The sequence below is a fragment of the Cucurbita moschata genome, unplaced genomic scaffold, assembly GCF_002738365.1.
Source record: "Cucurbita moschata cultivar Rifu unplaced genomic scaffold, Cmos_1.0 Cmo_Scf00003, whole genome shotgun sequence".
In the NCBI taxonomy this organism is placed as follows: domain Eukaryota; kingdom Viridiplantae; phylum Streptophyta; class Magnoliopsida; order Cucurbitales; family Cucurbitaceae; genus Cucurbita; species Cucurbita moschata.
The window spans coordinates 2,717,126-2,739,889 of NW_019268519.1; the positions used below are offsets into that span (position 1 = coordinate 2,717,126).

The window sequence follows — 22,764 nt, forward strand, 5'->3', positions numbered from 1 at the left end:
TTTTTTTTCCTTTTTTCAGGTGGGTTCACTCATAATAGAATAATAATAATAATAATAGAGAAGAAAAAAAGACGAGTAGTATAAACAAAGTATATATTATTATAATACAAATGGAGAAAAAAAAAAAGAAAAAGAAAAAGAAAATTTTATTTGTTTTGTTTGGGTGATTCGCATAGATTTGCAATTGCGGGCCCCTAAGGCGTTGGGCTTTGTTGCTGCTTCCCTCTCTCTCCTCTCTCTCTCTCTCTCTCTCTCTCTCATGCTTTCTGTTTATTTATTTAAATCCCACGAACCAACTCTCCAATACTACACACCATCCTTATTCCTTAGCCAAATAAGGCAACCAAAATATCACCCAATGAACCACACTCCACCGCCGCCGTTGGACTCAATCAAGATCCCTTTCCTATGCGCCCTCCTCTTCATACTTGCTGTCAAGATGGGCGCGGCCTTGTGGTGGAAGCCCAGAAGGATAGAAGCACACTTTCTCCGCCAAGGAATTCGCGGCCCTCCTTATCGTTTCTTCATCGGTAACTTCAAAGAGTTGGACTCTATGATGCTCGCCGCTACCTCCCGTCCGATGCCCAATTTCTCCCACAATATTCTCCCCCGCGTCCTCTCTTTTTACCATCATTGGAAGAAAATTTACGGTACCCATAATTCAAATCCCCCCTCTTTTTTTACCTTTTTAATTTTTATTCTTTTTATATATATATATATATATATATATACATATACATTTTGTAATGAAATTAGGCTCCACATTTCTGATCTGGTTCGGACCCATTGTTCGAGTGGCGGTGTCCGACCCGGACATGATCCGAGACATCTTGACCACCAACTCAGAATTCTACGAGAAAAACGAAGCGCACCCTCTCATCAAAAAGCTCGAGGGCGACGGCCTCCTTACTCTCAAGGATCAGAAATGGGCTCTCCATCGCAAGATCATCTCCCCCGTATTCAACATGGAGAATCTCAAGGTAAGAATTTCAAATTAAAAAAAAAAAAAAAAAATAGAAAATTGTTATTTCATGTGGGGTTTGGTTTGGTTGGTATATATATATATACAGTTGTTGATTCCGGTGGTGGAGGAAAGTGTGGTGGATATGGTGGAGAAATGGTCGGCCATGGCAGGCGGCGGCGCCTCGGACGAGGTGGAAATTGATGTTTTTGATTGGTTCCAAACGCTAGCGGAAGATGTGGTGACGAAGACAGTGTTTGGAAGTAGCTATGAAGATGGTAAAGCCATTTTCAAGCTTCAAACTCAACAAATGATATTAGCTTCCGAAGCTTTCCAAAAGGTCTTCATTCCTGGGTACAGGTACAATTCAATAATCACACCTTTTTTTAAAATTTTTTTATTATTAAACAAATTATTTTGGGGTTTAATTTTCAGATTTTTGCCGACAAGAACCAATATTAATTCGTGGAAATTAGACAAGGAAATAAGAAAATCATTGATGAAATTGATCGAGGGTCGAAAGGGGAATTCACAGAAAATTTGGGCAATGGATGAAAAAGCGCCAAAAGATTTATTAGGGCTCATGATTCAAGCTTCCAACTCATCATCTTCTTCTTCTTCATTACACACTAATATTTCCGTCCACGACATCGTTGAAGAGTGCAAAACCTTCTTCTTTGCTGGCAAACAGACCACTTCCAATCTGCTGACGTGGACTACTGTCTTGCTCGCAATGCATCCACAGTGGCAAATTCAGGCACGTGACGAGGTTCTTAGCGTGTGCGGTCCACGTGCTCTCCCCTCCACAGATGACCTTTCTAAGTTCAAGATCGTAAGCCCCTTTTTTCATACCAAAAATAATAATGATGACTTATGTATTAAAATGATAACTATATGCGACGAATTAAAAGAAAACGCACTACTTATTTATTTTATTAATGTCACGCCATAAATATTATACCAAAAAATTGTATTATGTTAATTAATTATACACAAACTAAATTGTTTTTCCATTTAATTTGGTGTTTGCTTCTTTACTAACAAAAACTAAACTCCTCTAAACTTTTGTTACGGTAGCTGAGCATGATACTGAACGAGTCCTTACGATTGTACCCTCCGACGGTGGCTACGATTCGACGTGCAAAGACAGTTGTCGAGCTAAGAGGGCGGATGATCCCACGGGGGACAGAGTTCTTAATCCCAATTCTAGCGGTTCATCATGATCAAAATATTTGGGGGAACGATGCGAGCGAGTTCAATCCGGGGCGATTCTCAGAAGGCGTGGGCCACGCTGGAAACCATCCAGCCGGGTTCATTCCATTTGGACATGGTCTTCGTGCTTGCATTGGCAAGAACTTGGCTCTTCTGCAAGCAAAGTTGGCAATAGCAATTATAGTTCAACGATTCTCATTTCGATTGGCTCCTTCTTATCAGCATGCACCAACGGTGTTGATGCTTTTGTATCCGCAATACGGAGCTCCGGTTGTGTTTCGAAAGATAGAGACCCCAAGGGATTAAGGATGAAAGATGGTTTGGGTGGGTATTTGATCCTTGTCCTTGGTACACTAACCCCACAGTGTTGCAAGTTTATTATGAATATGTATGGAGTAAAATGGGTAACATATTGGTGTCCATTTGAAGTGTTGATGGGTTTGCATTAATTGGGAAACAAAAAAAGAAGTAAAAAGATTGATATGGAAGCCAGTTAAGATTGAGAGGCCCTATGCGCAAAAAAAGACAGAGCTTTCCCAGAGGAAAAAAAAGGAAAAAAACAAACAGAAAGGAGCAATTTGCTCCATGACTGCGCTTCCTTTGTCACCTTACAAGCATGCATTCTCTCTGGGAAACCTCATTTCCTTTAATTATTCCAAGAAAATCCTCACCATTTCATGGAAATTTCTAACTAATCACCCGTCTCAATAAACGCCTTTTAATCTACCTAATCACTTTATTTTAATTTTATTAATCATGTCTCCCTTCCTTACTCGAACGCGATACTGGTCCCCAAAGAGACACATCGTATAAGATTTGATTTTGTTTGTGCCATGCTAACTTTTTGTTACATTGTATTCTTTAAACTTTAGTTTGTTTTTTTGGAGTGAAGGAATTAAATAAGAAAGCATGCTTCCAAGCCTGTGGTGTAAGGCATGATTGCTACATGTCTCCAATCTCCAATCCCCAAATCTCCTTTACTTACATGCTCTCTCTCTCTCTCTCTGTCTGTCTCTCATTAATCAATCCCTAATTAGAAGAAAAAAGTGATTAATTAAGTGTTAATATAAGAGAAAAGAAGTGTCTTGTGTCTTGTGTCTTGCGTTGGTTCCATTGCACATAATGAAAAAATAATTACACTTCTCAAGACAACTCAACTTCGCATCAGATAATTACATGAGCAAAAAGTAAAAGAAGGCACTGTCTTCTTCTCTGTTCTTCCCTCTCTCTCTCTCTCTTCTGTAAACGTGAAATGATATGAAGTAATAAGAAGGTAAGAGGTTTTGAATGAGCAAAATGAGGGAGGGAGGGAGGTGGCTCTCCTCCTACTTGACAGGAAATAAATTCATGTGTACTATTTCACATATGATATGTCTCTCTCTTCACTAAGCCATGATTGTGTTATGTGTTCAGAGAGGGAGAGAGATCCCTTGGGAATATCAACCATTGATCCCTAATCAATAGAGTAATGCCTTATGTTTCCCAAAATTGGCTCTTATGCCAAAGCACAAGAGCTGGCTAAGCTCTGTTCTTGATTAAATGCACTAATTTCTTTCTCTTTCTTCTGAGCACAAAGACGATCCACCATATCTCAGTAGTGCTGCAGTTTACAGGCAGCACCTCATAACTTTTATTTTAACTGTCATATGATTACTTGTTTGTATCTATCTATATATATAATAGATATGTGGCATTGCTGAGAAGACTTTAGTTGAGGTCTGCAATCTGCCACATGTACTTTCTACTTTGTTTTTCTACATAAACACACTGTATGATGAGATAAAGGTGACAACAACAACAACAACAGCCATTTCTCTCTCCAAATAAGAATCTATAACTGTTACTAAAATACAACCACATCCTTGGCCATCACCTTCCATCACTTGCCACACACACAGAGATACCAATATTTGATGGGACTTTCTGACCTCCTCTCCCTTACTTCAAAGAATCGAATTATGTTTTTTAAAAAAGATGCAAACCTTCAAGTCTTTGTCAATATCCAATTAGGGGATTTGCTTAATTTGTGTATAGATATAAAGGGGTTGGTTGAGTTCATTGTTGTTGATGATGATAAGTTGTGATAAAGAAATGAAGCAGAGGCTAAGGCTAATTTCAGAATGTGAGAAGGTGTTGGAAGGTGACACCTCTCTCTTTCTCTGTGTGTGTAAGTGTCTGTGTGACAGAGGGAGCAAGATCACATGGGAATGCCAATGAGGAAGAGTTGCTAATGAGCCAATAGCAGAGGATTTGGTGTGCCCCATAAATGCTGTGGCCTTTCTTGTAGGGTTCATCCCCATCAACCCCTTTTTTCCTAAGATCTTACAGACAAAATTAACATCAATTCACCTTCCCATCAACAGAACCCATCTTTCTCTCTCTCTCTCTCACTCCCTCCTTTTCCATTTTGTTTGTTTTATAAAAATGCAAAAACAAGGACTAGTTGGCTACTTTTCAAGATGCCAATCTTCATTCCCTCTCTCTCTCTCTCTCAACAATTTGTTCTTTTTTTGTTATCTCGAGCTGTGAGATTGTTTCCTTGGTCCTGATTTATGAATAAAGTATTTGGCCAAAAAAGGGTTGTGGGTTGGTTTATCTTCTTCTGTTTAAGAGAGAGAAACTATCATAATTGTGAAGATTGGAAGGCATCATCATCAAATGGGGGCTACTGGGTTGGTTGTGTGGAAAGAGCTCCTCTGTTTCATTAGGTACTTTGAATCTCAGATGCTGTTAGAGATGGGACCTCTAGTATGGCGAACCTCTTAAAAACCTAAGGCCTCTGGTTTAGATGCTGTTTTCAGCAGGGAAAAAAAACCATAAAAACAAAGTACACTCTAAAACAAATCCCAGGTAATAACAATATCCAACAGTAAAAGAATTTCAAAACAAATGGTTGAATACGATGTATCAGTGACATGGTCAAGTGAATTACATTACCAAGTTTAACATATGAAGCCAAATATTTGTTGTCTGTGGTGTGGTGGCTATGCAGTTGATTTCGAGTACCGAGTTGAATATACAGCACCGCAGAAAGGTTTAAAGTATAACCTCCCCGGCATTCGCCATCGCTTGGCATCGAGAAGAAGACGACGCCAGTCTTGATCTTAACCACCCTGAAATGGAGAAATGTAGTGAGGAGCCATGTAATGAAAACATTGGCTCAGTCATCACAAACAGTTCTAATTAACATAGCTCACAGTGTCAAATTGTTTCCAGACAACAATCTCTACTACATATTTTTCGAAACTAAGTGACAGAATGACAATGTTCTTATTCTGAGCATATCTCAGTTGTTTCCAAATGGTTGAGCAGATCAACATATCTATAACAACGTTTTCATCATACAATTGCAAAAATGAATCCATTGACTTGGACTAATGAGCTTAAAATGATTCAATTGTTGGCTAAGTTGTACATTCAGTTTATATCAGAAATGGGTACTCCAAAAACATAAGAGAAGTAATCACTATGAGAACAGAGGTGGAGCATATATATGAAAGAGAAGCAAAAGAATTATTTCTCAATCATTTAATAGGGATTCTGGTATCTGCAGAGATTAAATATTTTATCTGCATTAAATGTTCATCATTCGATATGTTAAGTGAAAGCCGAAGATTTGTGATCAATACTTCTTGTTCCCAACTCAAAGGTCCTGATGCATGCAATGCCTCGATAGTGCAACGGTAGGCATGTAACTCTAACCTATGAATTTCAGCAGACAATTCTTCTTTGGTAGGGAGGCAGTGGCCTTCATATCCCGAATGATGAGGTGATCGATCATCAGGGAAGTGACAAGCAATTTGTTCAGTCACAGCAGCAGACACATCACAAGGCATCTCACTTGAGTTGTCACTACTGATGCTGCAACTACCAACAGAGCACATAATGCTATCTCCATCGTTTAGTTCTCGAACCGGGCTAACTGGTTCTTTACCCTTGACATCCAGTTTCAAATGGCCACCATGTCTGCGATTCAGAGATTCAGGCCTATGTCTTTCACCCAGATAATCTCTAAGATATGAAACAGGACCTACCTGCAGTTCAGGTAACAACTTCGTTGGACTTGCAGCAACCACCTTAACATATCGCCCGTCTTTCTCAATCAATCTAACTTTATGGCTCGCTCCATAAAATGCTCTAGACGAGCAATCTGTTGATCTCTTCAGAATTCCAACATTGTAGCCATCTTGAATTCTTTTGTTCCTAACAGCAAAACCGTCATCTTTTTTCCACAGAGTGGTCCTTGAGTTTGTCTTCTGAACTTGAGAGGTTGAATTTTGATTGTGGTTCAAAATTTGATTGACATGGAGCTTCCCTCCATTAGAATTTTGGTTTCCCTGCGAGAAAAAAATTAACTTCTTCACTTATAATGTTATCAACACATGAAAACTGCAAGAAAATATGATATGAAAATTGCTTTGATGTTTTTTTTTTTTTTCGTATATTAAAATGTATAATCTAAAGGCTAATGCAAGTTCATGACTCCTAAGTAAGACATAAATGTGAATGTTGCCGAACGACATTAGTGCATACTCATTCAGCAACACGATGAACTCAACGACATCATGACACAAGCTCCTCACCATATATGATAAGTTTGACAATTCATAACCCCTAATAGAACAAAAAGTAATACTGTGGAGAAAGGGTAGATAGATGATATTACCTTTCCAACCATAACCCTCGCACCATCATCATCTTCCCATGCCTGTCGAACCCGGATATTGGTTTTTCTGACTTTAAACTCCTGAGAGGATCCAAGTAATCTGACAAGAACGTGCATTTTTCCCAAAACCTCTGAGATTGTGGCAATTTTCCATGAGTTGTTATCAAACACCTCTACAACATCACCAGGAGCCCAAGCCCCTTTAACATCTAAACGAGTGTGGCAGGGTACGATGACCTTTTGAGACACCTGCTCCACCATAGCATGGTTGCTGCCACCCTTGGACTTAACATGTCTAACTATATAGTTGGCGCCGTCGCTTCTTATCGCTTCCATAGAACATTGTGGTCCTAAAGGCACCTTCTTTTTGCTCAATATTTTCAGCTTACTCCCGTTTTTGAATTTCATGATGTGTAGCCCAAATTACTAATCGAAATCTGTTATCAGAGTTAAAGAAAACACGAGTTGAAGCTAAAATGACATCATTCGAGATTGAAGGATGGAAATTTATAATATCTGAAAAATTGTACAAAGACTACCCATCACTCAAAAATTCAATATAGGAGGGTCCAAAACTATGAGAATGAAAACTAAAACTCTTTCTCCAAGACTTATAGTTTCTATAAACATGTTCACTCTGCAAAAAGTTAATGAAAAGAGAAATGGAATAAAAGATCAACAGAAAAGGAGAGTATCCCAAATGTTTAAGCCATTTATCATCTATAATTCTACCATTGGAATGTCAAAATTATAAATAGCTTAGTCTTTTCAGGTCTTGATCCAATCAAAAGCAACACGAAACAGCCTCCGATTCGATTTCTTTTTTTTTTTTTCGTTTTCTTTGTGTGTTTGCTTATACTAATGGCTTTTGTAATCGCTAAAATATCAGACATCAAGCAGCACCATCATCGATACTGTTCATAAAATCATGCTGCAGAACAGATAAAAGCAAATCAAAAGAAAATTCATAGCAAAAAGTACCCTCTATGATTGATCAGAAAATGTAATGAAAGAACACACAAACTAATTTCAGTAAGATTGCTCGCTGGAAAGAGGGAAAGAGAAGGAAAAATGAACAAAATCTTGAATAGTTCCTCGATCATGCCATAAAAACACAAAATATTCATCAAAACAAGTTCATGAAACTGATTAGTCTATTATCGATTTCTTTGTACAATATTATCCAATCCCATGATTTCCCTTACGTTGTCCACTGTTTTCTGAGCAACCAAACACCATCCTGAGAAACGAATAACCCCCAAAAACAAGAAAAAGAAAGAAGGAAAGAAAATTATGAGCATCAAGATTTAAGGAAGTGCTGAAAATGGAAATATAGATTGAAGCGAAAAGAAGATGGAATTGAAGGAAGCAAAAGGAAACGAATTTCACTGACCCTTTTGAAATGCAGCGAGAAAATTGTTATCCCAGGATCGTCACAACCCTCTTTCTTTCTATCTAATTTGTGCTTCTATTTTGTGTCGGTCCTTATATTGGATAATTAAGCGTGATTTGCTTTTAATATTTAGGCCATACTAAGAAGGCCCAGAAAAAGAATTATTTATAAATAAATAAATAAAACTTAATAAATAAACAAAGAATAATGGTATGGTTTTTATGCTCAACTTGCCAACAAACAGCCCAAGAATAGATTGTTGAGTTGGAAATTGCCTGTTCATCATTCTCTTCTTCAAACCAAGCACTATACCCAATTGAAATTTCTGGGTTTTAATTAAGTTCTTGAGGAAAATGGATTAAATTAATTTTTAGGTCAAATTAAAATGGAATTTATGCAATGAGATGTAGAGGAAAAAAAATGAAAACTTTCCATGTTTTATATAATCAAATTTCATTCGCCAAATCATATACCAAACATCTAGGCAAATGCTTAGTAATTTGGTAGGTTTGGCCACCAAATCATAATATTTATTATCAATTCTTTTAAATTTTATGAAATTCTCAAGTAATTGTTATAAATGGTTTATAATCATTTAGATACTCATTTTATTGAGTATATTAATACGATCTATTTGTTCAATAGTGTGTTACGAGAGAATAAAACAATTGAAAATTGGAATATTGTTAGACTTGAATGAGAAGGCTTAACATGTTGGCTGTTGTGAATGGGTGTGTAAGTTTGAAGCTCACATCAGTAACTTTGAAGCTCACATCAGTAACTTTGAAGCTCACATCAGTAACTTTGAGATCCAAAGCTCACATCAGTAATATTATTGTTATCCATTCTCTACTTTCTTTCCCTTTTTCTATCTTTTTAAGATTTGTCTTTGTCTTTCTAAAGAACATGTCTAAAATATGCTAACTATTATGACAGTCATACTCAACAACTTTTACTATACACTTTCCTTTTTTTTATTCTCTTTTTCATTAAAAAAATTGTTCACAGAGAGAGGTTGGTTTGGATCGTACAAATGGTATCAGAGCCAGACATTGGATGACGTGTCAGTAAAGACATTGAGTCTCAAAGGGGTGGACAACAAGCGGTGTGCTAGCGAGGACACTGGACCCCGAAGGGAGGTAGACACCGGACAGTGTGCCAACAAGAACGCTGAGCCCCAAAGGGGAATGGACACCAGGCAGTGTATTGGCAAGGATGCTCGACCCTAAAGGGAGGTGAACATCAGACGGTGTGCCAGAGAGGACGCTGGACCTTAAAAGGGGTGAATTATGATAATCTTTAGAAGGATGTAAAAACCTTTTTCTAGTAGACGCGTTTTAAAATTGTGAGGCAATATCTAGCAACCGTAGACTTGCGGTGAAAGTAAGTAGATTGAGTGAAGCAAGTAGTTGTGTAATGTGGAGGTTGAGTAGGGTGAAAGCAAATGAGGTGTTGTTGAGAGGGCAAAGTTTGGAGATGTGTGCGTTTAAAGCTTGAAATTACCTTGAGAAACACGTTAATCTCTCTCCCTGATCTACCAATTTCATAGATCATAATCAACCCAACTTTGCCTCTTTTCAAACAATATTCTCCTAAATCTGTTATAAACTTCATACATATCGCTATGCCTTTTGTATCTGTTGCTTTCAAGCCAACAACTCCTCGTATCATACACGTTTCAGTTTTCATTCTTAAAGAATGAGTGCAGTTTTATTTGAACCAACAATCATAAAGCAGTAATGAGTTACATTATGGATGTGTACTCAAAATTTACCTGGATGAACAAATCCAGAGGATTAAAGCAGAGAGAAGCAGAATGAGAGGAATGAGATGAACTGCATTTTGTCCAGGAGGTTTAAAATGTGGCCCCATTTCTTTCTTGGGGGTATCAATCTTGAACAGTGGCAACAGATCAGGGGCTTCATTCTTCAATGGTGGGGAGCTGGTGAAACCCGGTGGCATGTCGACCGAGTACTCGTCGAAGTTTCGAGACGTGCTTGAAGACCTATGCATTGTGAAGGGGAAGTAGTGTTGGGGGTGAATGGAAGGAGAAAGGAATGGCAGATCATCCTTATATACAATTGCTCTTTCATTGGTTTTGTTCAGTTAAGGAGAGAATCAGGCTTTGCTTTAGGAGCCAAAAATGGCGTGGGGAGAAGAGATTTGAAATCCCAAGAGTTGACAAAAGTGATGAATGATGAATGAAGCAAGCTGGGGTGGTGGTGGTGCCTTCACTGAAAAGCTGCTTGAGGGGCAACTAAAGGCATGACCATAGGCCTTTTCATGTGAAAGGAAAATGTGTATCTTGTTTATACACCCAAATAACTCAAACAAACGTTTTTCAACATCTTCTATACTCTCGTGTATTTACAAACATCTTCGATAACCGTTTGTATATTATTAAAGATTATTGAGAGAAGTAGTCACCTAATGGATAAAAAAAAAAAATGTATATAAATAAAAAATATTATTTCTATTGATATAAGGTCTTTTAGTATCTAAAAAAGTTTATGCTCAAGGTGAACAATATCATATCATTGTGAAGATTCGTAGAGATTCATGGTTCCTAATATATATAATCAAGTCAATTAATGGAGCTTGGTCCCTTGACAATTGTTTCTAGATTAATTGAAGAACATAAAAGTAACTATATAGTCATGTAGTTATCCCACAAGAATTTTAGATATAAAAAAAAGTCAACTATAAATCGAGTTGGATCCTCGATTATGACATGATTGAAAGTTATATCTAAGGCGGAGTTCTTACATTTTGTTTTTCAGAACACAAAGAACGTTACTAAAACGTTGTAAGATTAGGACGGCAGATGCAAAGTGATAAGGATACATGCCAGGTGGCGAAGGTTGTGAAAGTGATACCGTTTTGGAGAAAGAAGAGGGAAAGGTCAAGGCCCAAGTGTAGCACGTAGGCGATGGGAGGGGGCCCGAGAGGCCGAGAGGGGAAAGTTGGGCACTCCCCAGCCCAGCGCTGCAGCTATGCCAATTAAAACTACAAGTGCGGACCGGGCGTGGCGGGGACACGCCACAAAGCCCTCCAAAAGAAAAGGAAAAAGAAAAGAAAAAAGAAGGAAACTTTGAGAGATAGAGACAGAGTGGTAGAAAGAGATGCAATCAAATCACTACAGCGACGACAACAAGAAAATATAGCCAGAAGCACACCCACTTCGGGCTCCTTCACCCAGGTTCACTTTCTTCCTCCTCGATACCCTTTTGGTTTCTGCCTCCAGATTCATTATTTCTTCATGGGTTGTTGATGTTTTTCCTCTTTTGATTCGTTTTCTTGAATTTTTTTGAATGAAATACACGAGGCTTCATTTTTTTTGGTTTTTTGGTTTCTCTTTGGGGATGGGATGGTTTGGTGATGGTGAGAAGTCGTTTCTGAATCTTGGGTTGTGTTCTGTTGGTGGTTTCTTTGAGGACTTTGTGGGGTTCTTTTTTGCTGCTCTTGGGATTTAGTCATACGGGAAAAATTGTTGTAATTTCATGGGGTTGGGTTGAAATGCATTTATTTTTGAACGACCTCTTGAAATTTGAGATAGTTTCTACTATTATTGCATTTCCTCATCTCTCATTCTCGACTCTTTCTTCCTTGGATGGTTGAAAGGGGACTGAATCATGGAAATTTTAGTCGGAAGGATGAAATGAATTATTAACCTTGGATTAAAGTGGCGTCGTTGCATTGTTTTTGGATGGTGTTTGAGGAGATTTGGTCCTTGGATGATTTCTAATTCAACAAGTTTCTCAAAACAATTCCAACACCTCCCATTTCTTGGCATAGGTAGCTACGGCAGGATCCATTCTGGGGCAATCTCTTCAGGTGGCGGTTCACTTGGCCGTTTGTACTGCGAATATGAGTTTTGCTGGCTCTTCCGTTGTCTCTGGTCAATGAACTTATCCCTCTGCATTCTTCTCTTTACATTATATTGTTTTGTGGAAGCTTGAACTTTGTTGCTTGATTGTATCATCGTCTCCTCAGGTGTTAAAACTGCCAGAAAGGCAATTGAGTTTGGTAAAACCCATGTAGTGAGGCCCAAGGGAAGACACCAAGCTACTGTTGTCTGGCTTCATGGTCTTGGTGATAATGGCGCAAGGTTTTCTTCTTTCTTTCTTTCTTTCTGTTCTTTTCTTAATTGTTTTTATTATGTTTAGCAATGTTTTGATTTTGTTCGACAGCTGGTCGCAGCTCTTGGAGACCCTTCCCCTACCAAATGTAAGAATATGAAGCTTATCAAACTATTTATAAGCATTTACACTGCTATTCTCCATGGTGGGAAGATGAATTTAAACTTGGAGTTATTGATGCAGATTAAATGGATATGTCCAACTGCACCTACTCGACCGATAGCTTTATTTGGTGGCTTCCCTTCCACTGCTTGTAAGCTTTACTGAAATCCCTTTTCCTTTAATTATTCAACGTCGCTTGAACCGGGATCTCCATGCTGCAAAGTCTAGTTGTTATTCATGTATTTTACAATAACAAGAGCATCAAGACTGATATCTTATATATTCAAGACTGATGTTCTTGTTAAACCAGGGTTTGATGTGGAAGATCTTTCAGAAGATGGTCCAGATGATTTAGAGGGGTTGGATGCTTCAGCTGCTCACGTTGCATATTTGTTATCAACAGAGCCATCTGACAGTAAGTTTCTCTTGCCCTTCTAAATACTATTTGTTTTTGCTTTTTCTACTGATTGTTGGCGTTATTCTGCTGTAATCTTTTTTACAGTTAAGCTTGCTGTAGGAGGGTTCAGTATGGGAGCAGCTACTGCGCTTTACTCGGCGACCTGCCATTCACTGGGAAAATATGGGAATGGCAATCCTTATCCAGCCAATTTGAGTGCAGTTGTGGGGCTTAGTGGCTGGCTTCCATGTTCAAAGTTGGCTTCTTAATTTTGTCATCTGTACAATCTTTGATCCTTTTAAAATCAATAGAAAGCTTCATTTAACGAGTTATCGTGGTGATTCCAGGACTTTGAAGAGCAAGATGGAAGAGATGAAAGCTAGTAATAGTGGAGCGGGATCATTGCCTGTTTTGCTATGTCATGGAAAAGGTATTTATGAATTTATAATTGTTCATGCAGAATATTACGTTACAAATTTGAGCTTGTTGCATTTCTGATAATGGTTTGGTGTGAAACGTGTTGCAGTTGATGATGTGGTTCTTTATAAATTTGGAGAGAAATCTTCACAGGCATTACGTTCATGTGGATTTCAAGACGTTACGTTTAAATCCTACAACACGTATGTGACTTTGTGTGTGTTAAAATCAAGAAACTAAGTAACGTGTTGTTTGATATCGGGTCGTGTTTTGTTTACAGACTTGGGCACTACACAGTTCCTGAAGAGATGGATGAGGTTTGCGCCTGGTTAACTTCAAAGTTGGGGCTATAGAGGAGGGAGGAAGGGAAAGCTCTTCAAATTGCACCATCTTTACTTGTGATGTTTAGACAAATTCTTTGCCCTACAGTTTACTGGGAACAGATTTGGTGTGATATATATATATATATATATATATATTACATTCCTTCTGAACCTATATTTGATATGGTTTTTACACCAAGATTGGAACCTGCAGAGATACCCTGACCCATGGAAGTTGGATTACTTTATCCCACACTTGAGTGTTACTCTTCACTATATATCATTTTCCTGCGTATTTTGCTTCATGTTCTTACTTTCATATTCCATCAGACAGTTTTGTCTCAAATTTGTGTACCTTAACTATTGTGAGATGAACGATGAATCTGATTATATTGAAGTTTTCTCCCTTTTTAAAACATTATTATATGAATGAGAAAATTCCTTTTGGTAATCCCTATGATACTATGTTTATCTTGAGGTTATAAATATTTTATTGCACTAGGTTGTGACATGTTTATAAAAGAGAACGGTGAGATCCCATGTCAATCCCATGTCAATTGGAGAGGAGAATGAAACATTTCTTATAAGGGTGTGAAAACCTTTATCTAACAGATGCGTTTTAAATCGTGAGGCTAATGGTGATGGACAATATCTACTTTTGGCGTAGACATCGAGTGGTGTATCAGCAAGGACGCTGGCTCTTAAGGGGGTGGATTGTGAGACCCCATATCGATTAGAGAGGAGAACAAAACATTCCTTACAAATGTGTGAAAAGTTATATCATTTATGAGTCAAAATAGACAATATCTGCTTGCGAGGAACTAGAACTATTACATAATTATAAATCATAATATATGAACTTTAATTTGTATGTATTTGATGTTTGAGCTCTAAAAATGTTTAGGAACTTCTTAAACATTCTAACAATCATTGCATTTTCAACTTGATTTTTCTGCCATATCTGATGTTTTTTTATTAAGATAATTATTAGAAATAGAAAAAGATCAATGTTATTTCTTATGCAACATTTATTAAGAATGTATCAGAGATCAAATATGTAACTTAACTCATAATATAACATTGAAACTGAGAGTTGTTCTGCAAATCGAGGCAATACTGCGATCATTTCAAAGGATATGGAAGCAAAACAACATTCAAAGTGATCTCTATGTCTCTTTGGGCCAATTAAAGCTGAAGTACAACTATCTACGGAATAAAAACAATTCCACTCCCAAACATTTAATACAAAGAAGCCAAACAGTTCTTACTTTTGCAATGGAGACAAGATCATTAGGCGCGGGCATGGGAGATACGATTTGCAAGCAATAGAAGACACCTGCCTCTCTGCTCTCTTTCACTTGTGAGATTCTGGGACGAAAGCAACATCTGTGATTCCAGTTGATACTGTCAGCAGCCGCTTATCTTCATCTTCCACAATTTCTGCCGAGACCAGTCGAGTGTCGAGCGATGGAGACCCGGTGGTACATTCTTCCTCTGGAGGAAACAAACCCCAAATGGTAATGCTTATAACAGCATACTTCGTTGGATTCAAGTTTTTAACTACATACGTATTGCATCAGACCACAAGTTCTAGATCAACCCAAGGAGGAAAAATAAAACATTCAAGTAAGAGACCACAAACCTGAGTATTCGTGGTATTCGGGCAGTTGTTTGACAGTAGTTACTTGAAGACTTTCAGGTAGCAAACAACTGCACAAAGCACCTGAAGTTTTCACCAGAGGAAGTTAGCAGAATTCACTTTTACGCTTGCAAATGCATGCAGAGACCGAGTTCGATGTCAAACGGGCGACATCCATACCCATCAAACGTGTTCGAGTGAAGTTACAACAGTAAACTATCATCATTCCTTCTTTTATTTGCATCATAGTAATGACTGAGGATGGAACAATTAAGGAACAAACCATCATCACTTTTCTTTTACATATTTGGATGGAAAATCAATTCAAGCAGACAAGTATGCAAAAAACGAAGTTTCTATTCAAGTTTTCTTAGAAAAGGAGCAGTATATAGGTTTCAATGGCATCAACATAATGGCAAGAGGAATTCAATGAAAAGATGAATGCAAAGGAAGTGAAAAATGGTGTGCTGGGAAGAAATCAAAGAGAGCTCAAGGGATAAAACTGCTACCCATCCGAGCGAGCCGATTGATCCATCCAGGTATCCGTTTCCCAGTCAATCTGCTGGAGACATCATCAGTAAAATGATTACAGTTCTTGGAAATAAGATGATATGTATCTCCATGATATTCAGAGGCAACAGTTTCAATGAACGTTCTAAATTCAGAGGGAGGCATATCAAGTTTTCCCAACGTGACAGAACATCGGTATATAAAACCCGGACAGCTCCTTGGTTCTACTTCAAAAACTCCACTAGCAGGGAAGTCGTGAGCTCCAAACCCATACTCTTTACCGTGGACTGTGAGCAACACCAAACACACTTAAATGAATTCACACGTTGGGTTTAAATGAATGCACACGTTAGGTTCACAATAGCCATAACATTGACTTGAAAATTCTGACTTATAATCAAGAATTTTCATACATAAATTAAGTTTTACATCAGTTGGAAGCCTTTCTTTTGATCCAAAAATGCTTCAATCTTAGAAACATGATGAGATCACGCCAAACCCTCTCTTATCTCTAAAGCAAACATAAACACAAACACAAACACACACAGAACTTAAGAGATTCTATTTCTCTCCAAATATTCAATGGCTAATCAGAGAAGAAAACAAGATCTACAACAGTTGGAAGATTCTAAGAACAACCCACATTACAAAATCTGATTTCGCTGACCCTGATGATTCGGATATTTCAATGGCAACTACAAGAAAAGATTTTGCAACACCTCATTGAAAATGTTCCACACATCCAGAACCAGCTTCAGATCAACCAATCCAGACAATGGAAGATGATTCGGAGTTCATTCATTAACACAAGATGTTTAAAATCAATGTTCTGTAGTTTTGATTCAGTTCCATTGTAGACCAAATACTTGAAGAAATTCCAAAAGAAAAGGAGGAAGGGTTTGAACAATCTTTCTTCAGAGCATCAGATGCATTTTAACAAACATAAAGAGTGCACCAAACACCAAACAAAATCAGGAAGATAAGAAAAGGGGGAGAGGGCAGAAGCAGATACGAAAATCACCTTCAATACCCGAATGAAAAATCCCAAAACCAAACCAATAAGAATAATTGTTGGCAGGGGTGAGATCATAAACGTTCAACACCACCTGGGTCTCGTATTTCTCGTTCCAATCTCCACTTACGGGGGTCGTTTCCGAGGTGCTCTCTGCTCCCATCTTCAATTTTTTTTTCTTTTCTTTTCTCGCAAGAATATCTTTCCAGAATGAATCTGAACTTGAAAATCTAGAAAGAAAACCTCCTAACTTTTACTTTCCCTTCCCTTTTTACCTTACCCTTCTCTGCCCATCGGAGAAAAAACAGGAATAAAAGAAAGTAGGGTCGATCTCCGGCGAGATGGGAGAAAGAAAAAGCTCAGGAATTTCGAAGAAATTATTAACAGAAACATCAATAATATAAAAGTGGCAAATGAGAAAGAAGATAAACGAATGGGTGGGCTCCCAGACGTTCGATTTGGTGCACACCCAAATAAATGATATTGTGCTTCATTCTGCTAAATAAAATTATTAAATATATGGTTTTGTTTGGAAAATGACTTGTTAGGGTAAAATATAACAACTCCAACCTATTCAAACCTTCTAATTACTTCCTCAAACTTTTAAGCTTAAATTAATCATCAAGTAATTTTAGTATTTTATTTCTCAAATTTATGCTTTTTTTTTTTCAATGCATTTGCCATCAATTTTACATTTTTTAAAAAAAATATTTGAATCAAAAGTCAAACTACAAAAACAAAAAAACAAGTTTTTTTTTTTAAACACAATTTTTAAAAATAAAAATAAAATAGTTACCCGATAAGATAAAAGATTTGTTAAATACACAATTGAAAGTCTCTCCTATAGAAATTGAATTATAAATATCTACGATTAGTAATTAATTTTTTTTTAATTATATATTAAAGAGAGTTGTTTTTACGAGTGGGCCACCCTAATTTCCCAAAATAATTTCTATTTAGATGGCTCCAATTTGTTGAATATGTATATAATCATGTGACACTCCTTGATTGGTGGGCAGGAATGAACTTTAAACAATCCTTCAAATGCATTAGTAAAGCATAGTTTTTTTTTTTTTTTTTTTTGTAATATATGATTTTACCTAATAAGTTAGAAGTTTGAACATCCGCCTGAACTACAACTTACTTAGATTATTGCTTAATTAACCAACCGATAAAATCTCACCGGTTAGAAGTCATCCCGACCCTTTTAACATTTTGGGTGATCTTTCATGATTCAAGTATACATTGTTGAACCTGAAAAAGTGAAATTGAGCTCAACTAAGAGACACATTTAGCTAACAGATTGCATTTATATAGCGTTCATGTAGCTTAGAGCTATAATATGAACCAAAAAAATACTTGGCTACATACCAGTGTGTAGGAAGATACACCGCCAAATGTTGTTTGTTTAGTTATTCCATTATATCCATCATCAAAACAAGAATCTCCTTTTGTGTTTGTTTGTTTGAGGCTGGATATCCAAGGAGCTGACATAGAAGATGGATGGTCCAGGCTGAATTTACCATTTCCTGTGAAAACAGAGTAATTTTATTGAAAGTTAGAAAGAGATTAAATGACTGGAGGTGCAGTAAATTACAAGATTCGAACCAGAATTGATCCAGAATCAACGGAACACATGATAAAGGCAGCAAGGAACAGCCTCCATCTTTCTTTCCATGTGGGAAATTGTGGGAAATTGATACCTGCTGCCACACAGATTGAGCAAACCTGTTTAACCAACCATCCTTACAGCATGAGAATCAAAATATAAACCATCAAGGTGGATTATCAGGTGTTGTCTGTCGCTGTGTGCGATCTTGATGCCTCGACGATCCTGATCCATCGTCTGAAGAGTCATTATCTTCGTCTCTGGAAGATGATCCTATTTCTCAATCATAACTCTCTCCTCCTATAACTTGGTTGCTCTCTAGCTCTAGATACATTAGACCAACTGCTGCTCCTCCTACCGGATTCAGGTCTAAAAACTCGAATAAGGAGAAAAACTGTGAGCCAGCCCCCATCAACAATGGGCAAAATACTATCATCATCAACCCTATCCTCCCCAAATGATGATTGTAGTGTGCTAAGAAGATCTCCCAGGTCCCTTTGTCGCTCAAGTCGTCTCCAATTATGCTGTCGTTCTGGGTCGACTTCTGATGGACGAACAAGAGGATCTCCTTCCTTGCGTGCTTCCTAAGATCTGTATAGGTTCCACTGAAGTTACATGTCTCCCAAGAACAATTTGATTTTGCATTCATGAACTGACGAGCATGCTCATCAACAACCCACTTTTTAACCTTCCCTCGGCACAAAGGGCATACCAGCTTTGGCTGCATCTGATTCTCACAAGATGTAGTTTGTTCATCAGCCACAGGCTCAAATTCCACTGTGGGGGAAGAGTTTACTGCTGGGAACTACACTTGGATATATTTTTTAAAATAAAAAGTTATAGCAGGTTACGATTACATGATCGGCAACCGAGTTTACATGCAAAATTAAGTGAAGTGTCGTATGATCGGAAAAGCTGCCATCTTGCCGCATTTAGCATACATATCGACCAGACTCGTCCAAAGAGAGGTGCTGGCAGAGTCGAAGTCTACGATTATATAAACATGTATAGCTGCTCTTGTGAGTGTAAACACACTCACATCATTACAGTCCATGAGACCACGGTTAGACGAACACGACTTTCCACAATGGTATGAAATTGTTCACTTTGAGCATAAGCTCTCATGGTTTTGCTCTGGGCTTCCCCAAGAGGCCTCATACCAATGAAGTTAGTATTCCTCACTTATAAACCCATGATCATTCCCTAAATTAGCCGATGTGGGACTTCCATGATCCAATAACCACATCCCTTTCAGGCATCGTCAAACAACTCACGAGCAGTCTGAAGATCACAATAAGTGCATTAACAAGCTTAAGATTCGAATGAAGCCCAAAATCTTCAATCCAAAAGCGTGTCGAGTTTCCAAAATCTAGAGCATTTGACTTAGCACAAGCAGAAAGAACAGAGACGGGTAACATTTGCCTTCCTCGTTTCTTCAAACATTAACGATCCCTCTTGGATCGACTAGTTTGCCCATAGCCAGCAACCATAGCATTCCAAGACACCACGTCTCTAACAGGCATTTCATCAAACACTTTCCGTGCGCGATCCGTATTACCCCACATAGCGTAACCCGCAATTGGTGCAGTGAAAGAAATTGCATCCCTTAAATTACTTTGATCAAACACCAAATGGGCATTGATGATGAGCGAATTATGAATATACACATCAAACCAAACCCAAGCTTCAAGACATACGCACGAATCTGTTTCCCTCCATGGGCAGAGGCTAGCTTCGCGCAAGACTTGAATAGAAAAGGAAAAGTATAAGAATCCGGCTTGACTCCCGAATGAATCATTCTGACAAAGAAAACTAATGGCATAACCGCTGACAGACTCATCGAGAGCCGTCGAATCATTGAAATCCAAGGCGCAAAAGATAAGGGTCGTTATTATTTGAAATGTAGTTGTACGGACCTTACCCGCCAAAGACAAGTGCCAATTAGAAATTGAATTTTTTTTTTTTTTAACTTAGATTTTTTATTTAGTTTTGGACTTTAAATTATTTTTAATATATTTAAATTACATATAAAGAAAGGGTAAAATAAGGGTTAAGGATATGAAAAGCCAAATAAGAAATGGAAAATTGGAATATTCAGATTGAGGGAATATATAAAGGGATCTTTGCTTTGAAGTGTTGGGATGAGGATTCTCCAAGTATTATTAAAGGGGTTTGCCTTTTCTTTTAAAAACACTCAATTATTTTATTTATTTATTTGTTTTTTTTTTTTTTTACAAATAATAATAATAATAATAATAATGGAAAATGGAGAGAATAAAGAGAGCTTTGGGAATGGTAGGGCATTTGCATTTGCATTTGCATTTGTCTAAGGTTTTCATGTTTAATTGGAATATTCACCTTGTCTCTCTCTGGTTATTACATTTTTGTCCTCACCTTTTTTCTTTTTATTTTTTATTCTTCCTTATCAAATGCTAGGTCAAACTTAGCAACCGTATGTACGACCGCCACGTGTACCATTGTTGTATTTATTAATAGCTCCCTTACATACGTGCATGCACGTGTAGAAAATAAATAAATAGATGGATAATATATACATATTTTTGGAGACGATAAAATTTATAATATTCCCAAATTTAAAGAAATATATATATATACAGTAAAGTAATAAATCACTTTTTTGATATTTCTGTAAAGTTGTCACGCTGACCCATGAACTCCACCCAGCGTCGGTTCGCCGCAATCCCAATTATTCCAATTTAATTATTTTCAACTTTTCTTAAATTTAATCCATATTATTTTCCTCCTAACGTCAAAGTATTGTCATTTAAAAATTAAAACATCGTATTAAAACTATGAAATCTAAATTTCATCGATTAAACAAATTATTTTGCTTAAAAAAAACTTTTTAATTCTATTTTAATATCTATAAAATTTTAAATAATAAATTTTATTTTAGTCCTCAATTTTATGTAAGAATATAGTTTTATTAGTCAATATTACCTTTGAACCCTAAAACTTGATCCGACACATAAATTTATTAGAGTAGGTCGATATCAAATTTATGTTTTCATTCACTTCAAGGCATTTACACAATTCACTGGCATAGAATACTCATTAAATAAATATTTTTTTCTTCGTAAACTTAACTTGATATGATAGGATAAATTGAAATATTAATAGACATGTCATGTCACATCAATATTATTGTTAACTGCATCTGTAATCGCCTAAATTCATCAGCACTTTCATCTATTATATATCGTCATCAATCTTACGGTTTTAAAATAAGTGTACTAGGGAAAGATTTTCACTCTTATATAAAATATGTTTTGTTCTTCTCTTCAATTGATGTGGAGATCTCACAGTACGAGTCGAGTCGAATGGAAGTAAAATTTGGGAATCGAATCTGCATATGCATGCATATAAGTTAAGCAATGGGAGTGGCCATCTTTTTGTTGAATTATTGAAGGAAGAGAAATTTGGAGGGTTGATGGATGAGCACTTAATAAATAGGAATAGATTCCAATAGAAAATAGGAAGGGGCAATTATATTAATAATACCCCAACAAACAACTTCTTCGAGAAAACAACTTCTTTTTTTTAATTAACCCCTCTTTTTCTCTTTTTATTTTGTAATGAAACTATATGGGGAAGGCTTATTCGTCCCCGTTGGACCAAACAAACGTCATCCAACACAAAGGCATTGTATTCATTAGTTCTTATAGTGCGTTGATGTGCAGTTAGCTAGCTAGCTATCACTTCCTACATAAACTCTCATCATCCCAACCTCGATTATATTGAGATGGAGTTCACATGGTCATCTACCTAAAATTTAATATCCTACCTATTTTCTTGACAATCAAATGTAACAAGAACAAATAATTGTCCTGTAAGATTAGTTGAGATGCACCTAAACTAACTCACAACACTCCCAAATATTTAAAGCAAAAGCTACATTGAAATTCTTTTATATATATATATATATAAAATCGTGAAATGGGATACATTTACGAGGGATAATACTTTTAAGAAAAGTTCTCATCTTAATTAGGTTATTATAACATTGAGTGAAAAGTTTAAATTCTCACCCACACAAACAATTGAACTTAAAAAAAAAAAAAAAAAACATGCCATCACCCAATAAAATCCACATCTCGGAAGAAAATTCCTAATGTAACAAACCTAGAATATAAAAATATAGTATATTGCTTATAAAACTATTATATTAAACAAATGAGGGAATTATGCAAAGACGGGGATGAAAAGTATAATCTCGTTCACAACTCCATTTATCTAACAGGGAAAAAATGTTCCCCACTCTCTCCTTCTTCCCCAGTTCCATATATCTAATTAGAAATCTCCTCGCTATTCGAGGCGGATACCGAATAAAATAAACATATCTACTAATAAATAAAAGAAATAG

The 22,764-nt window shown here is 37.0% G+C and overlaps 4 protein-coding genes and 1 long non-coding RNA gene across 7 annotated transcripts; 2 read left to right on the forward strand and 3 right to left on the reverse strand.

The window, feature by feature from the left end:
• The first annotated feature begins 308 nt into the window (after positions 1-308).
• Positions 309-2,595, forward strand: LOC111440975 (cytochrome P450 734A1-like). The gene is made up of 5 exons (XM_023077828.1): positions 309-650; positions 757-980; positions 1,071-1,321; positions 1,397-1,793; positions 2,039-2,595. The coding sequence occupies exons 1-5, from the start codon at positions 359-361 to the stop codon at positions 2,477-2,479; spliced, it is 1,605 nt and encodes a 534-aa protein (XP_022933596.1). The 5' UTR covers positions 309-358; the 3' UTR covers positions 2,480-2,595.
• A 2,325-nt stretch (positions 2,596-4,920) lies between these two features.
• On the reverse strand, positions 4,921-8,781 carry LOC111440976. Its single transcript, XM_023077829.1, has 7 exons — positions 8,463-8,781; positions 8,233-8,371; positions 7,860-8,079; positions 6,840-7,770; positions 5,876-6,510; positions 5,111-5,286; positions 4,921-4,964 (listed from the first exon to the last, which is right to left on the reverse strand). The coding sequence occupies exons 4-7, from the start codon at positions 7,245-7,247 to the stop codon at positions 4,936-4,938; spliced, it is 1,248 nt and encodes a 415-aa protein (XP_022933597.1). The 5' UTR covers positions 7,248-7,770; positions 7,860-8,079; positions 8,233-8,371; positions 8,463-8,781; the 3' UTR covers positions 4,921-4,935.
• Positions 8,782-11,281: 2,500 nt separating this feature from the next.
• Positions 11,282-14,000, forward strand: LOC111432778 (acyl-protein thioesterase 2-like). 2 transcript variants are annotated; one of them, XM_023069727.1, is made up of 10 exons: positions 11,282-11,431; positions 12,028-12,130; positions 12,226-12,340; positions 12,423-12,459; positions 12,555-12,624; positions 12,784-12,888; positions 12,976-13,126; positions 13,218-13,300; positions 13,397-13,490; positions 13,568-14,000. In XM_023069727.1, exons 2-10 carry the CDS (start codon positions 12,100-12,102, stop codon positions 13,638-13,640), a joined length of 759 nt encoding a protein of 252 aa, XP_022925495.1. In that variant the 5' UTR covers positions 11,282-11,431; positions 12,028-12,099; the 3' UTR covers positions 13,641-14,000. The 2 variants fall into 2 exon arrangements, with proteins under 2 accessions (XP_022925495.1, XP_022925502.1); XM_023069734.1 differs by having other exon boundaries at positions 11,285-11,431; positions 12,032-12,130.
• Positions 14,001-14,666: 666 nt separating this feature from the next.
• On the reverse strand, positions 14,667-17,234 carry LOC111437807 (deSI-like protein At4g17486). Of its 2 annotated transcripts, none has more exons than XM_023075903.1 (4): positions 16,781-17,234; positions 15,759-16,046; positions 15,253-15,333; positions 14,667-15,170 (listed from the first exon to the last, which is right to left on the reverse strand). In XM_023075903.1, exons 1-4 carry the CDS (start codon positions 16,932-16,934, stop codon positions 14,965-14,967), a joined length of 729 nt encoding a protein of 242 aa, XP_022931671.1. In that variant the 5' UTR covers positions 16,935-17,234; the 3' UTR covers positions 14,667-14,964. The 2 variants fall into 2 exon arrangements, with proteins under 2 accessions (XP_022931671.1, XP_022931676.1); XM_023075908.1 differs by having other exon boundaries at positions 14,667-15,104; positions 16,781-17,229.
• A 513-nt stretch (positions 17,235-17,747) lies between these two features.
• Positions 17,748-18,662, reverse strand: LOC111437845. Its single transcript, XR_002709505.1, has 3 exons — positions 18,380-18,662; positions 18,143-18,300; positions 17,748-18,025 (listed from the first exon to the last, which is right to left on the reverse strand). It is a non-coding gene; the product is annotated as an uncharacterized LOC111437845 (long non-coding RNA).
• Between the last annotated feature and the right edge of the window lie 4,102 nt (positions 18,663-22,764).

What these genes read in the sequence shown, in the direction of transcription:
- LOC111432778 (XM_023069727.1), top strand. Translation starts at nt 12,100, where the DNA reads ATGAGTTTTGCTGGCTCTTCCGTTGTCTCTG. An exon ending in AGACCCTTCCCCTACCAAAT is followed by an intron (nt 12,460 to 12,554) that starts GTAAGAATATGA and finishes TTATTGATGCAG; the next exon opens with ATTAAATGGATATGTCCAAC. An exon ending in TTTGCTATGTCATGGAAAAG is followed by an intron (nt 13,301 to 13,396) that starts GTATTTATGAAT and finishes AACGTGTTGCAG; the next exon opens with TTGATGATGTGGTTCTTTAT.
- LOC111440976 (XM_023077829.1), bottom strand. Translation starts at nt 7,247, where the DNA reads ATGAAATTCAAAAACGGGAGTAAGCTGAAAATATTGAGCAAAAAGAAG. An exon ending in CGAGGGTTATGGTTGGAAAG is followed by an intron (nt 6,511 to 6,839) that starts GTAATATCATCT and finishes TTTTTCTCGCAG; the next exon opens with GGAAACCAAAATTCTAATGG. An exon ending in GGCTTCATATGTTAAACTTG is followed by an intron (nt 4,965 to 5,110) that starts GTAATGTAATTC and finishes TGCTGAAAACAG; the next exon opens with CATCTAAACCAGAGGCCTTA.
- LOC111440975 (XM_023077828.1), top strand. Translation starts at nt 359, where the DNA reads ATGAACCACACTCCACCGCCGCCGTTGGACTCAATCAAGATCCCTTTC. An exon ending in TCATTGGAAGAAAATTTACG is followed by an intron (nt 651 to 756) that starts GTACCCATAATT and finishes TAATGAAATTAG; the next exon opens with GCTCCACATTTCTGATCTGG. An exon ending in TCAACATGGAGAATCTCAAG is followed by an intron (nt 981 to 1,070) that starts GTAAGAATTTCA and finishes ATATATATACAG; the next exon opens with TTGTTGATTCCGGTGGTGGA.
- LOC111437807 (XM_023075903.1), bottom strand. Translation starts at nt 16,934, where the DNA reads ATGGGAGCAGAGAGCACCTCGGAAACGACCCCCGTAAGTGGAGATTGG. An exon ending in TTTTCATTCGGGTATTGAAG is followed by an intron (nt 16,047 to 16,780) that starts GTGATTTTCGTA and finishes TGTTGCTCACAG; the next exon opens with TCCACGGTAAAGAGTATGGG. An exon ending in CGAATACCACGAATACTCAG is followed by an intron (nt 15,171 to 15,252) that starts GTTTGTGGTCTC and finishes ATACGTATGTAG; the next exon opens with TTAAAAACTTGAATCCAACG.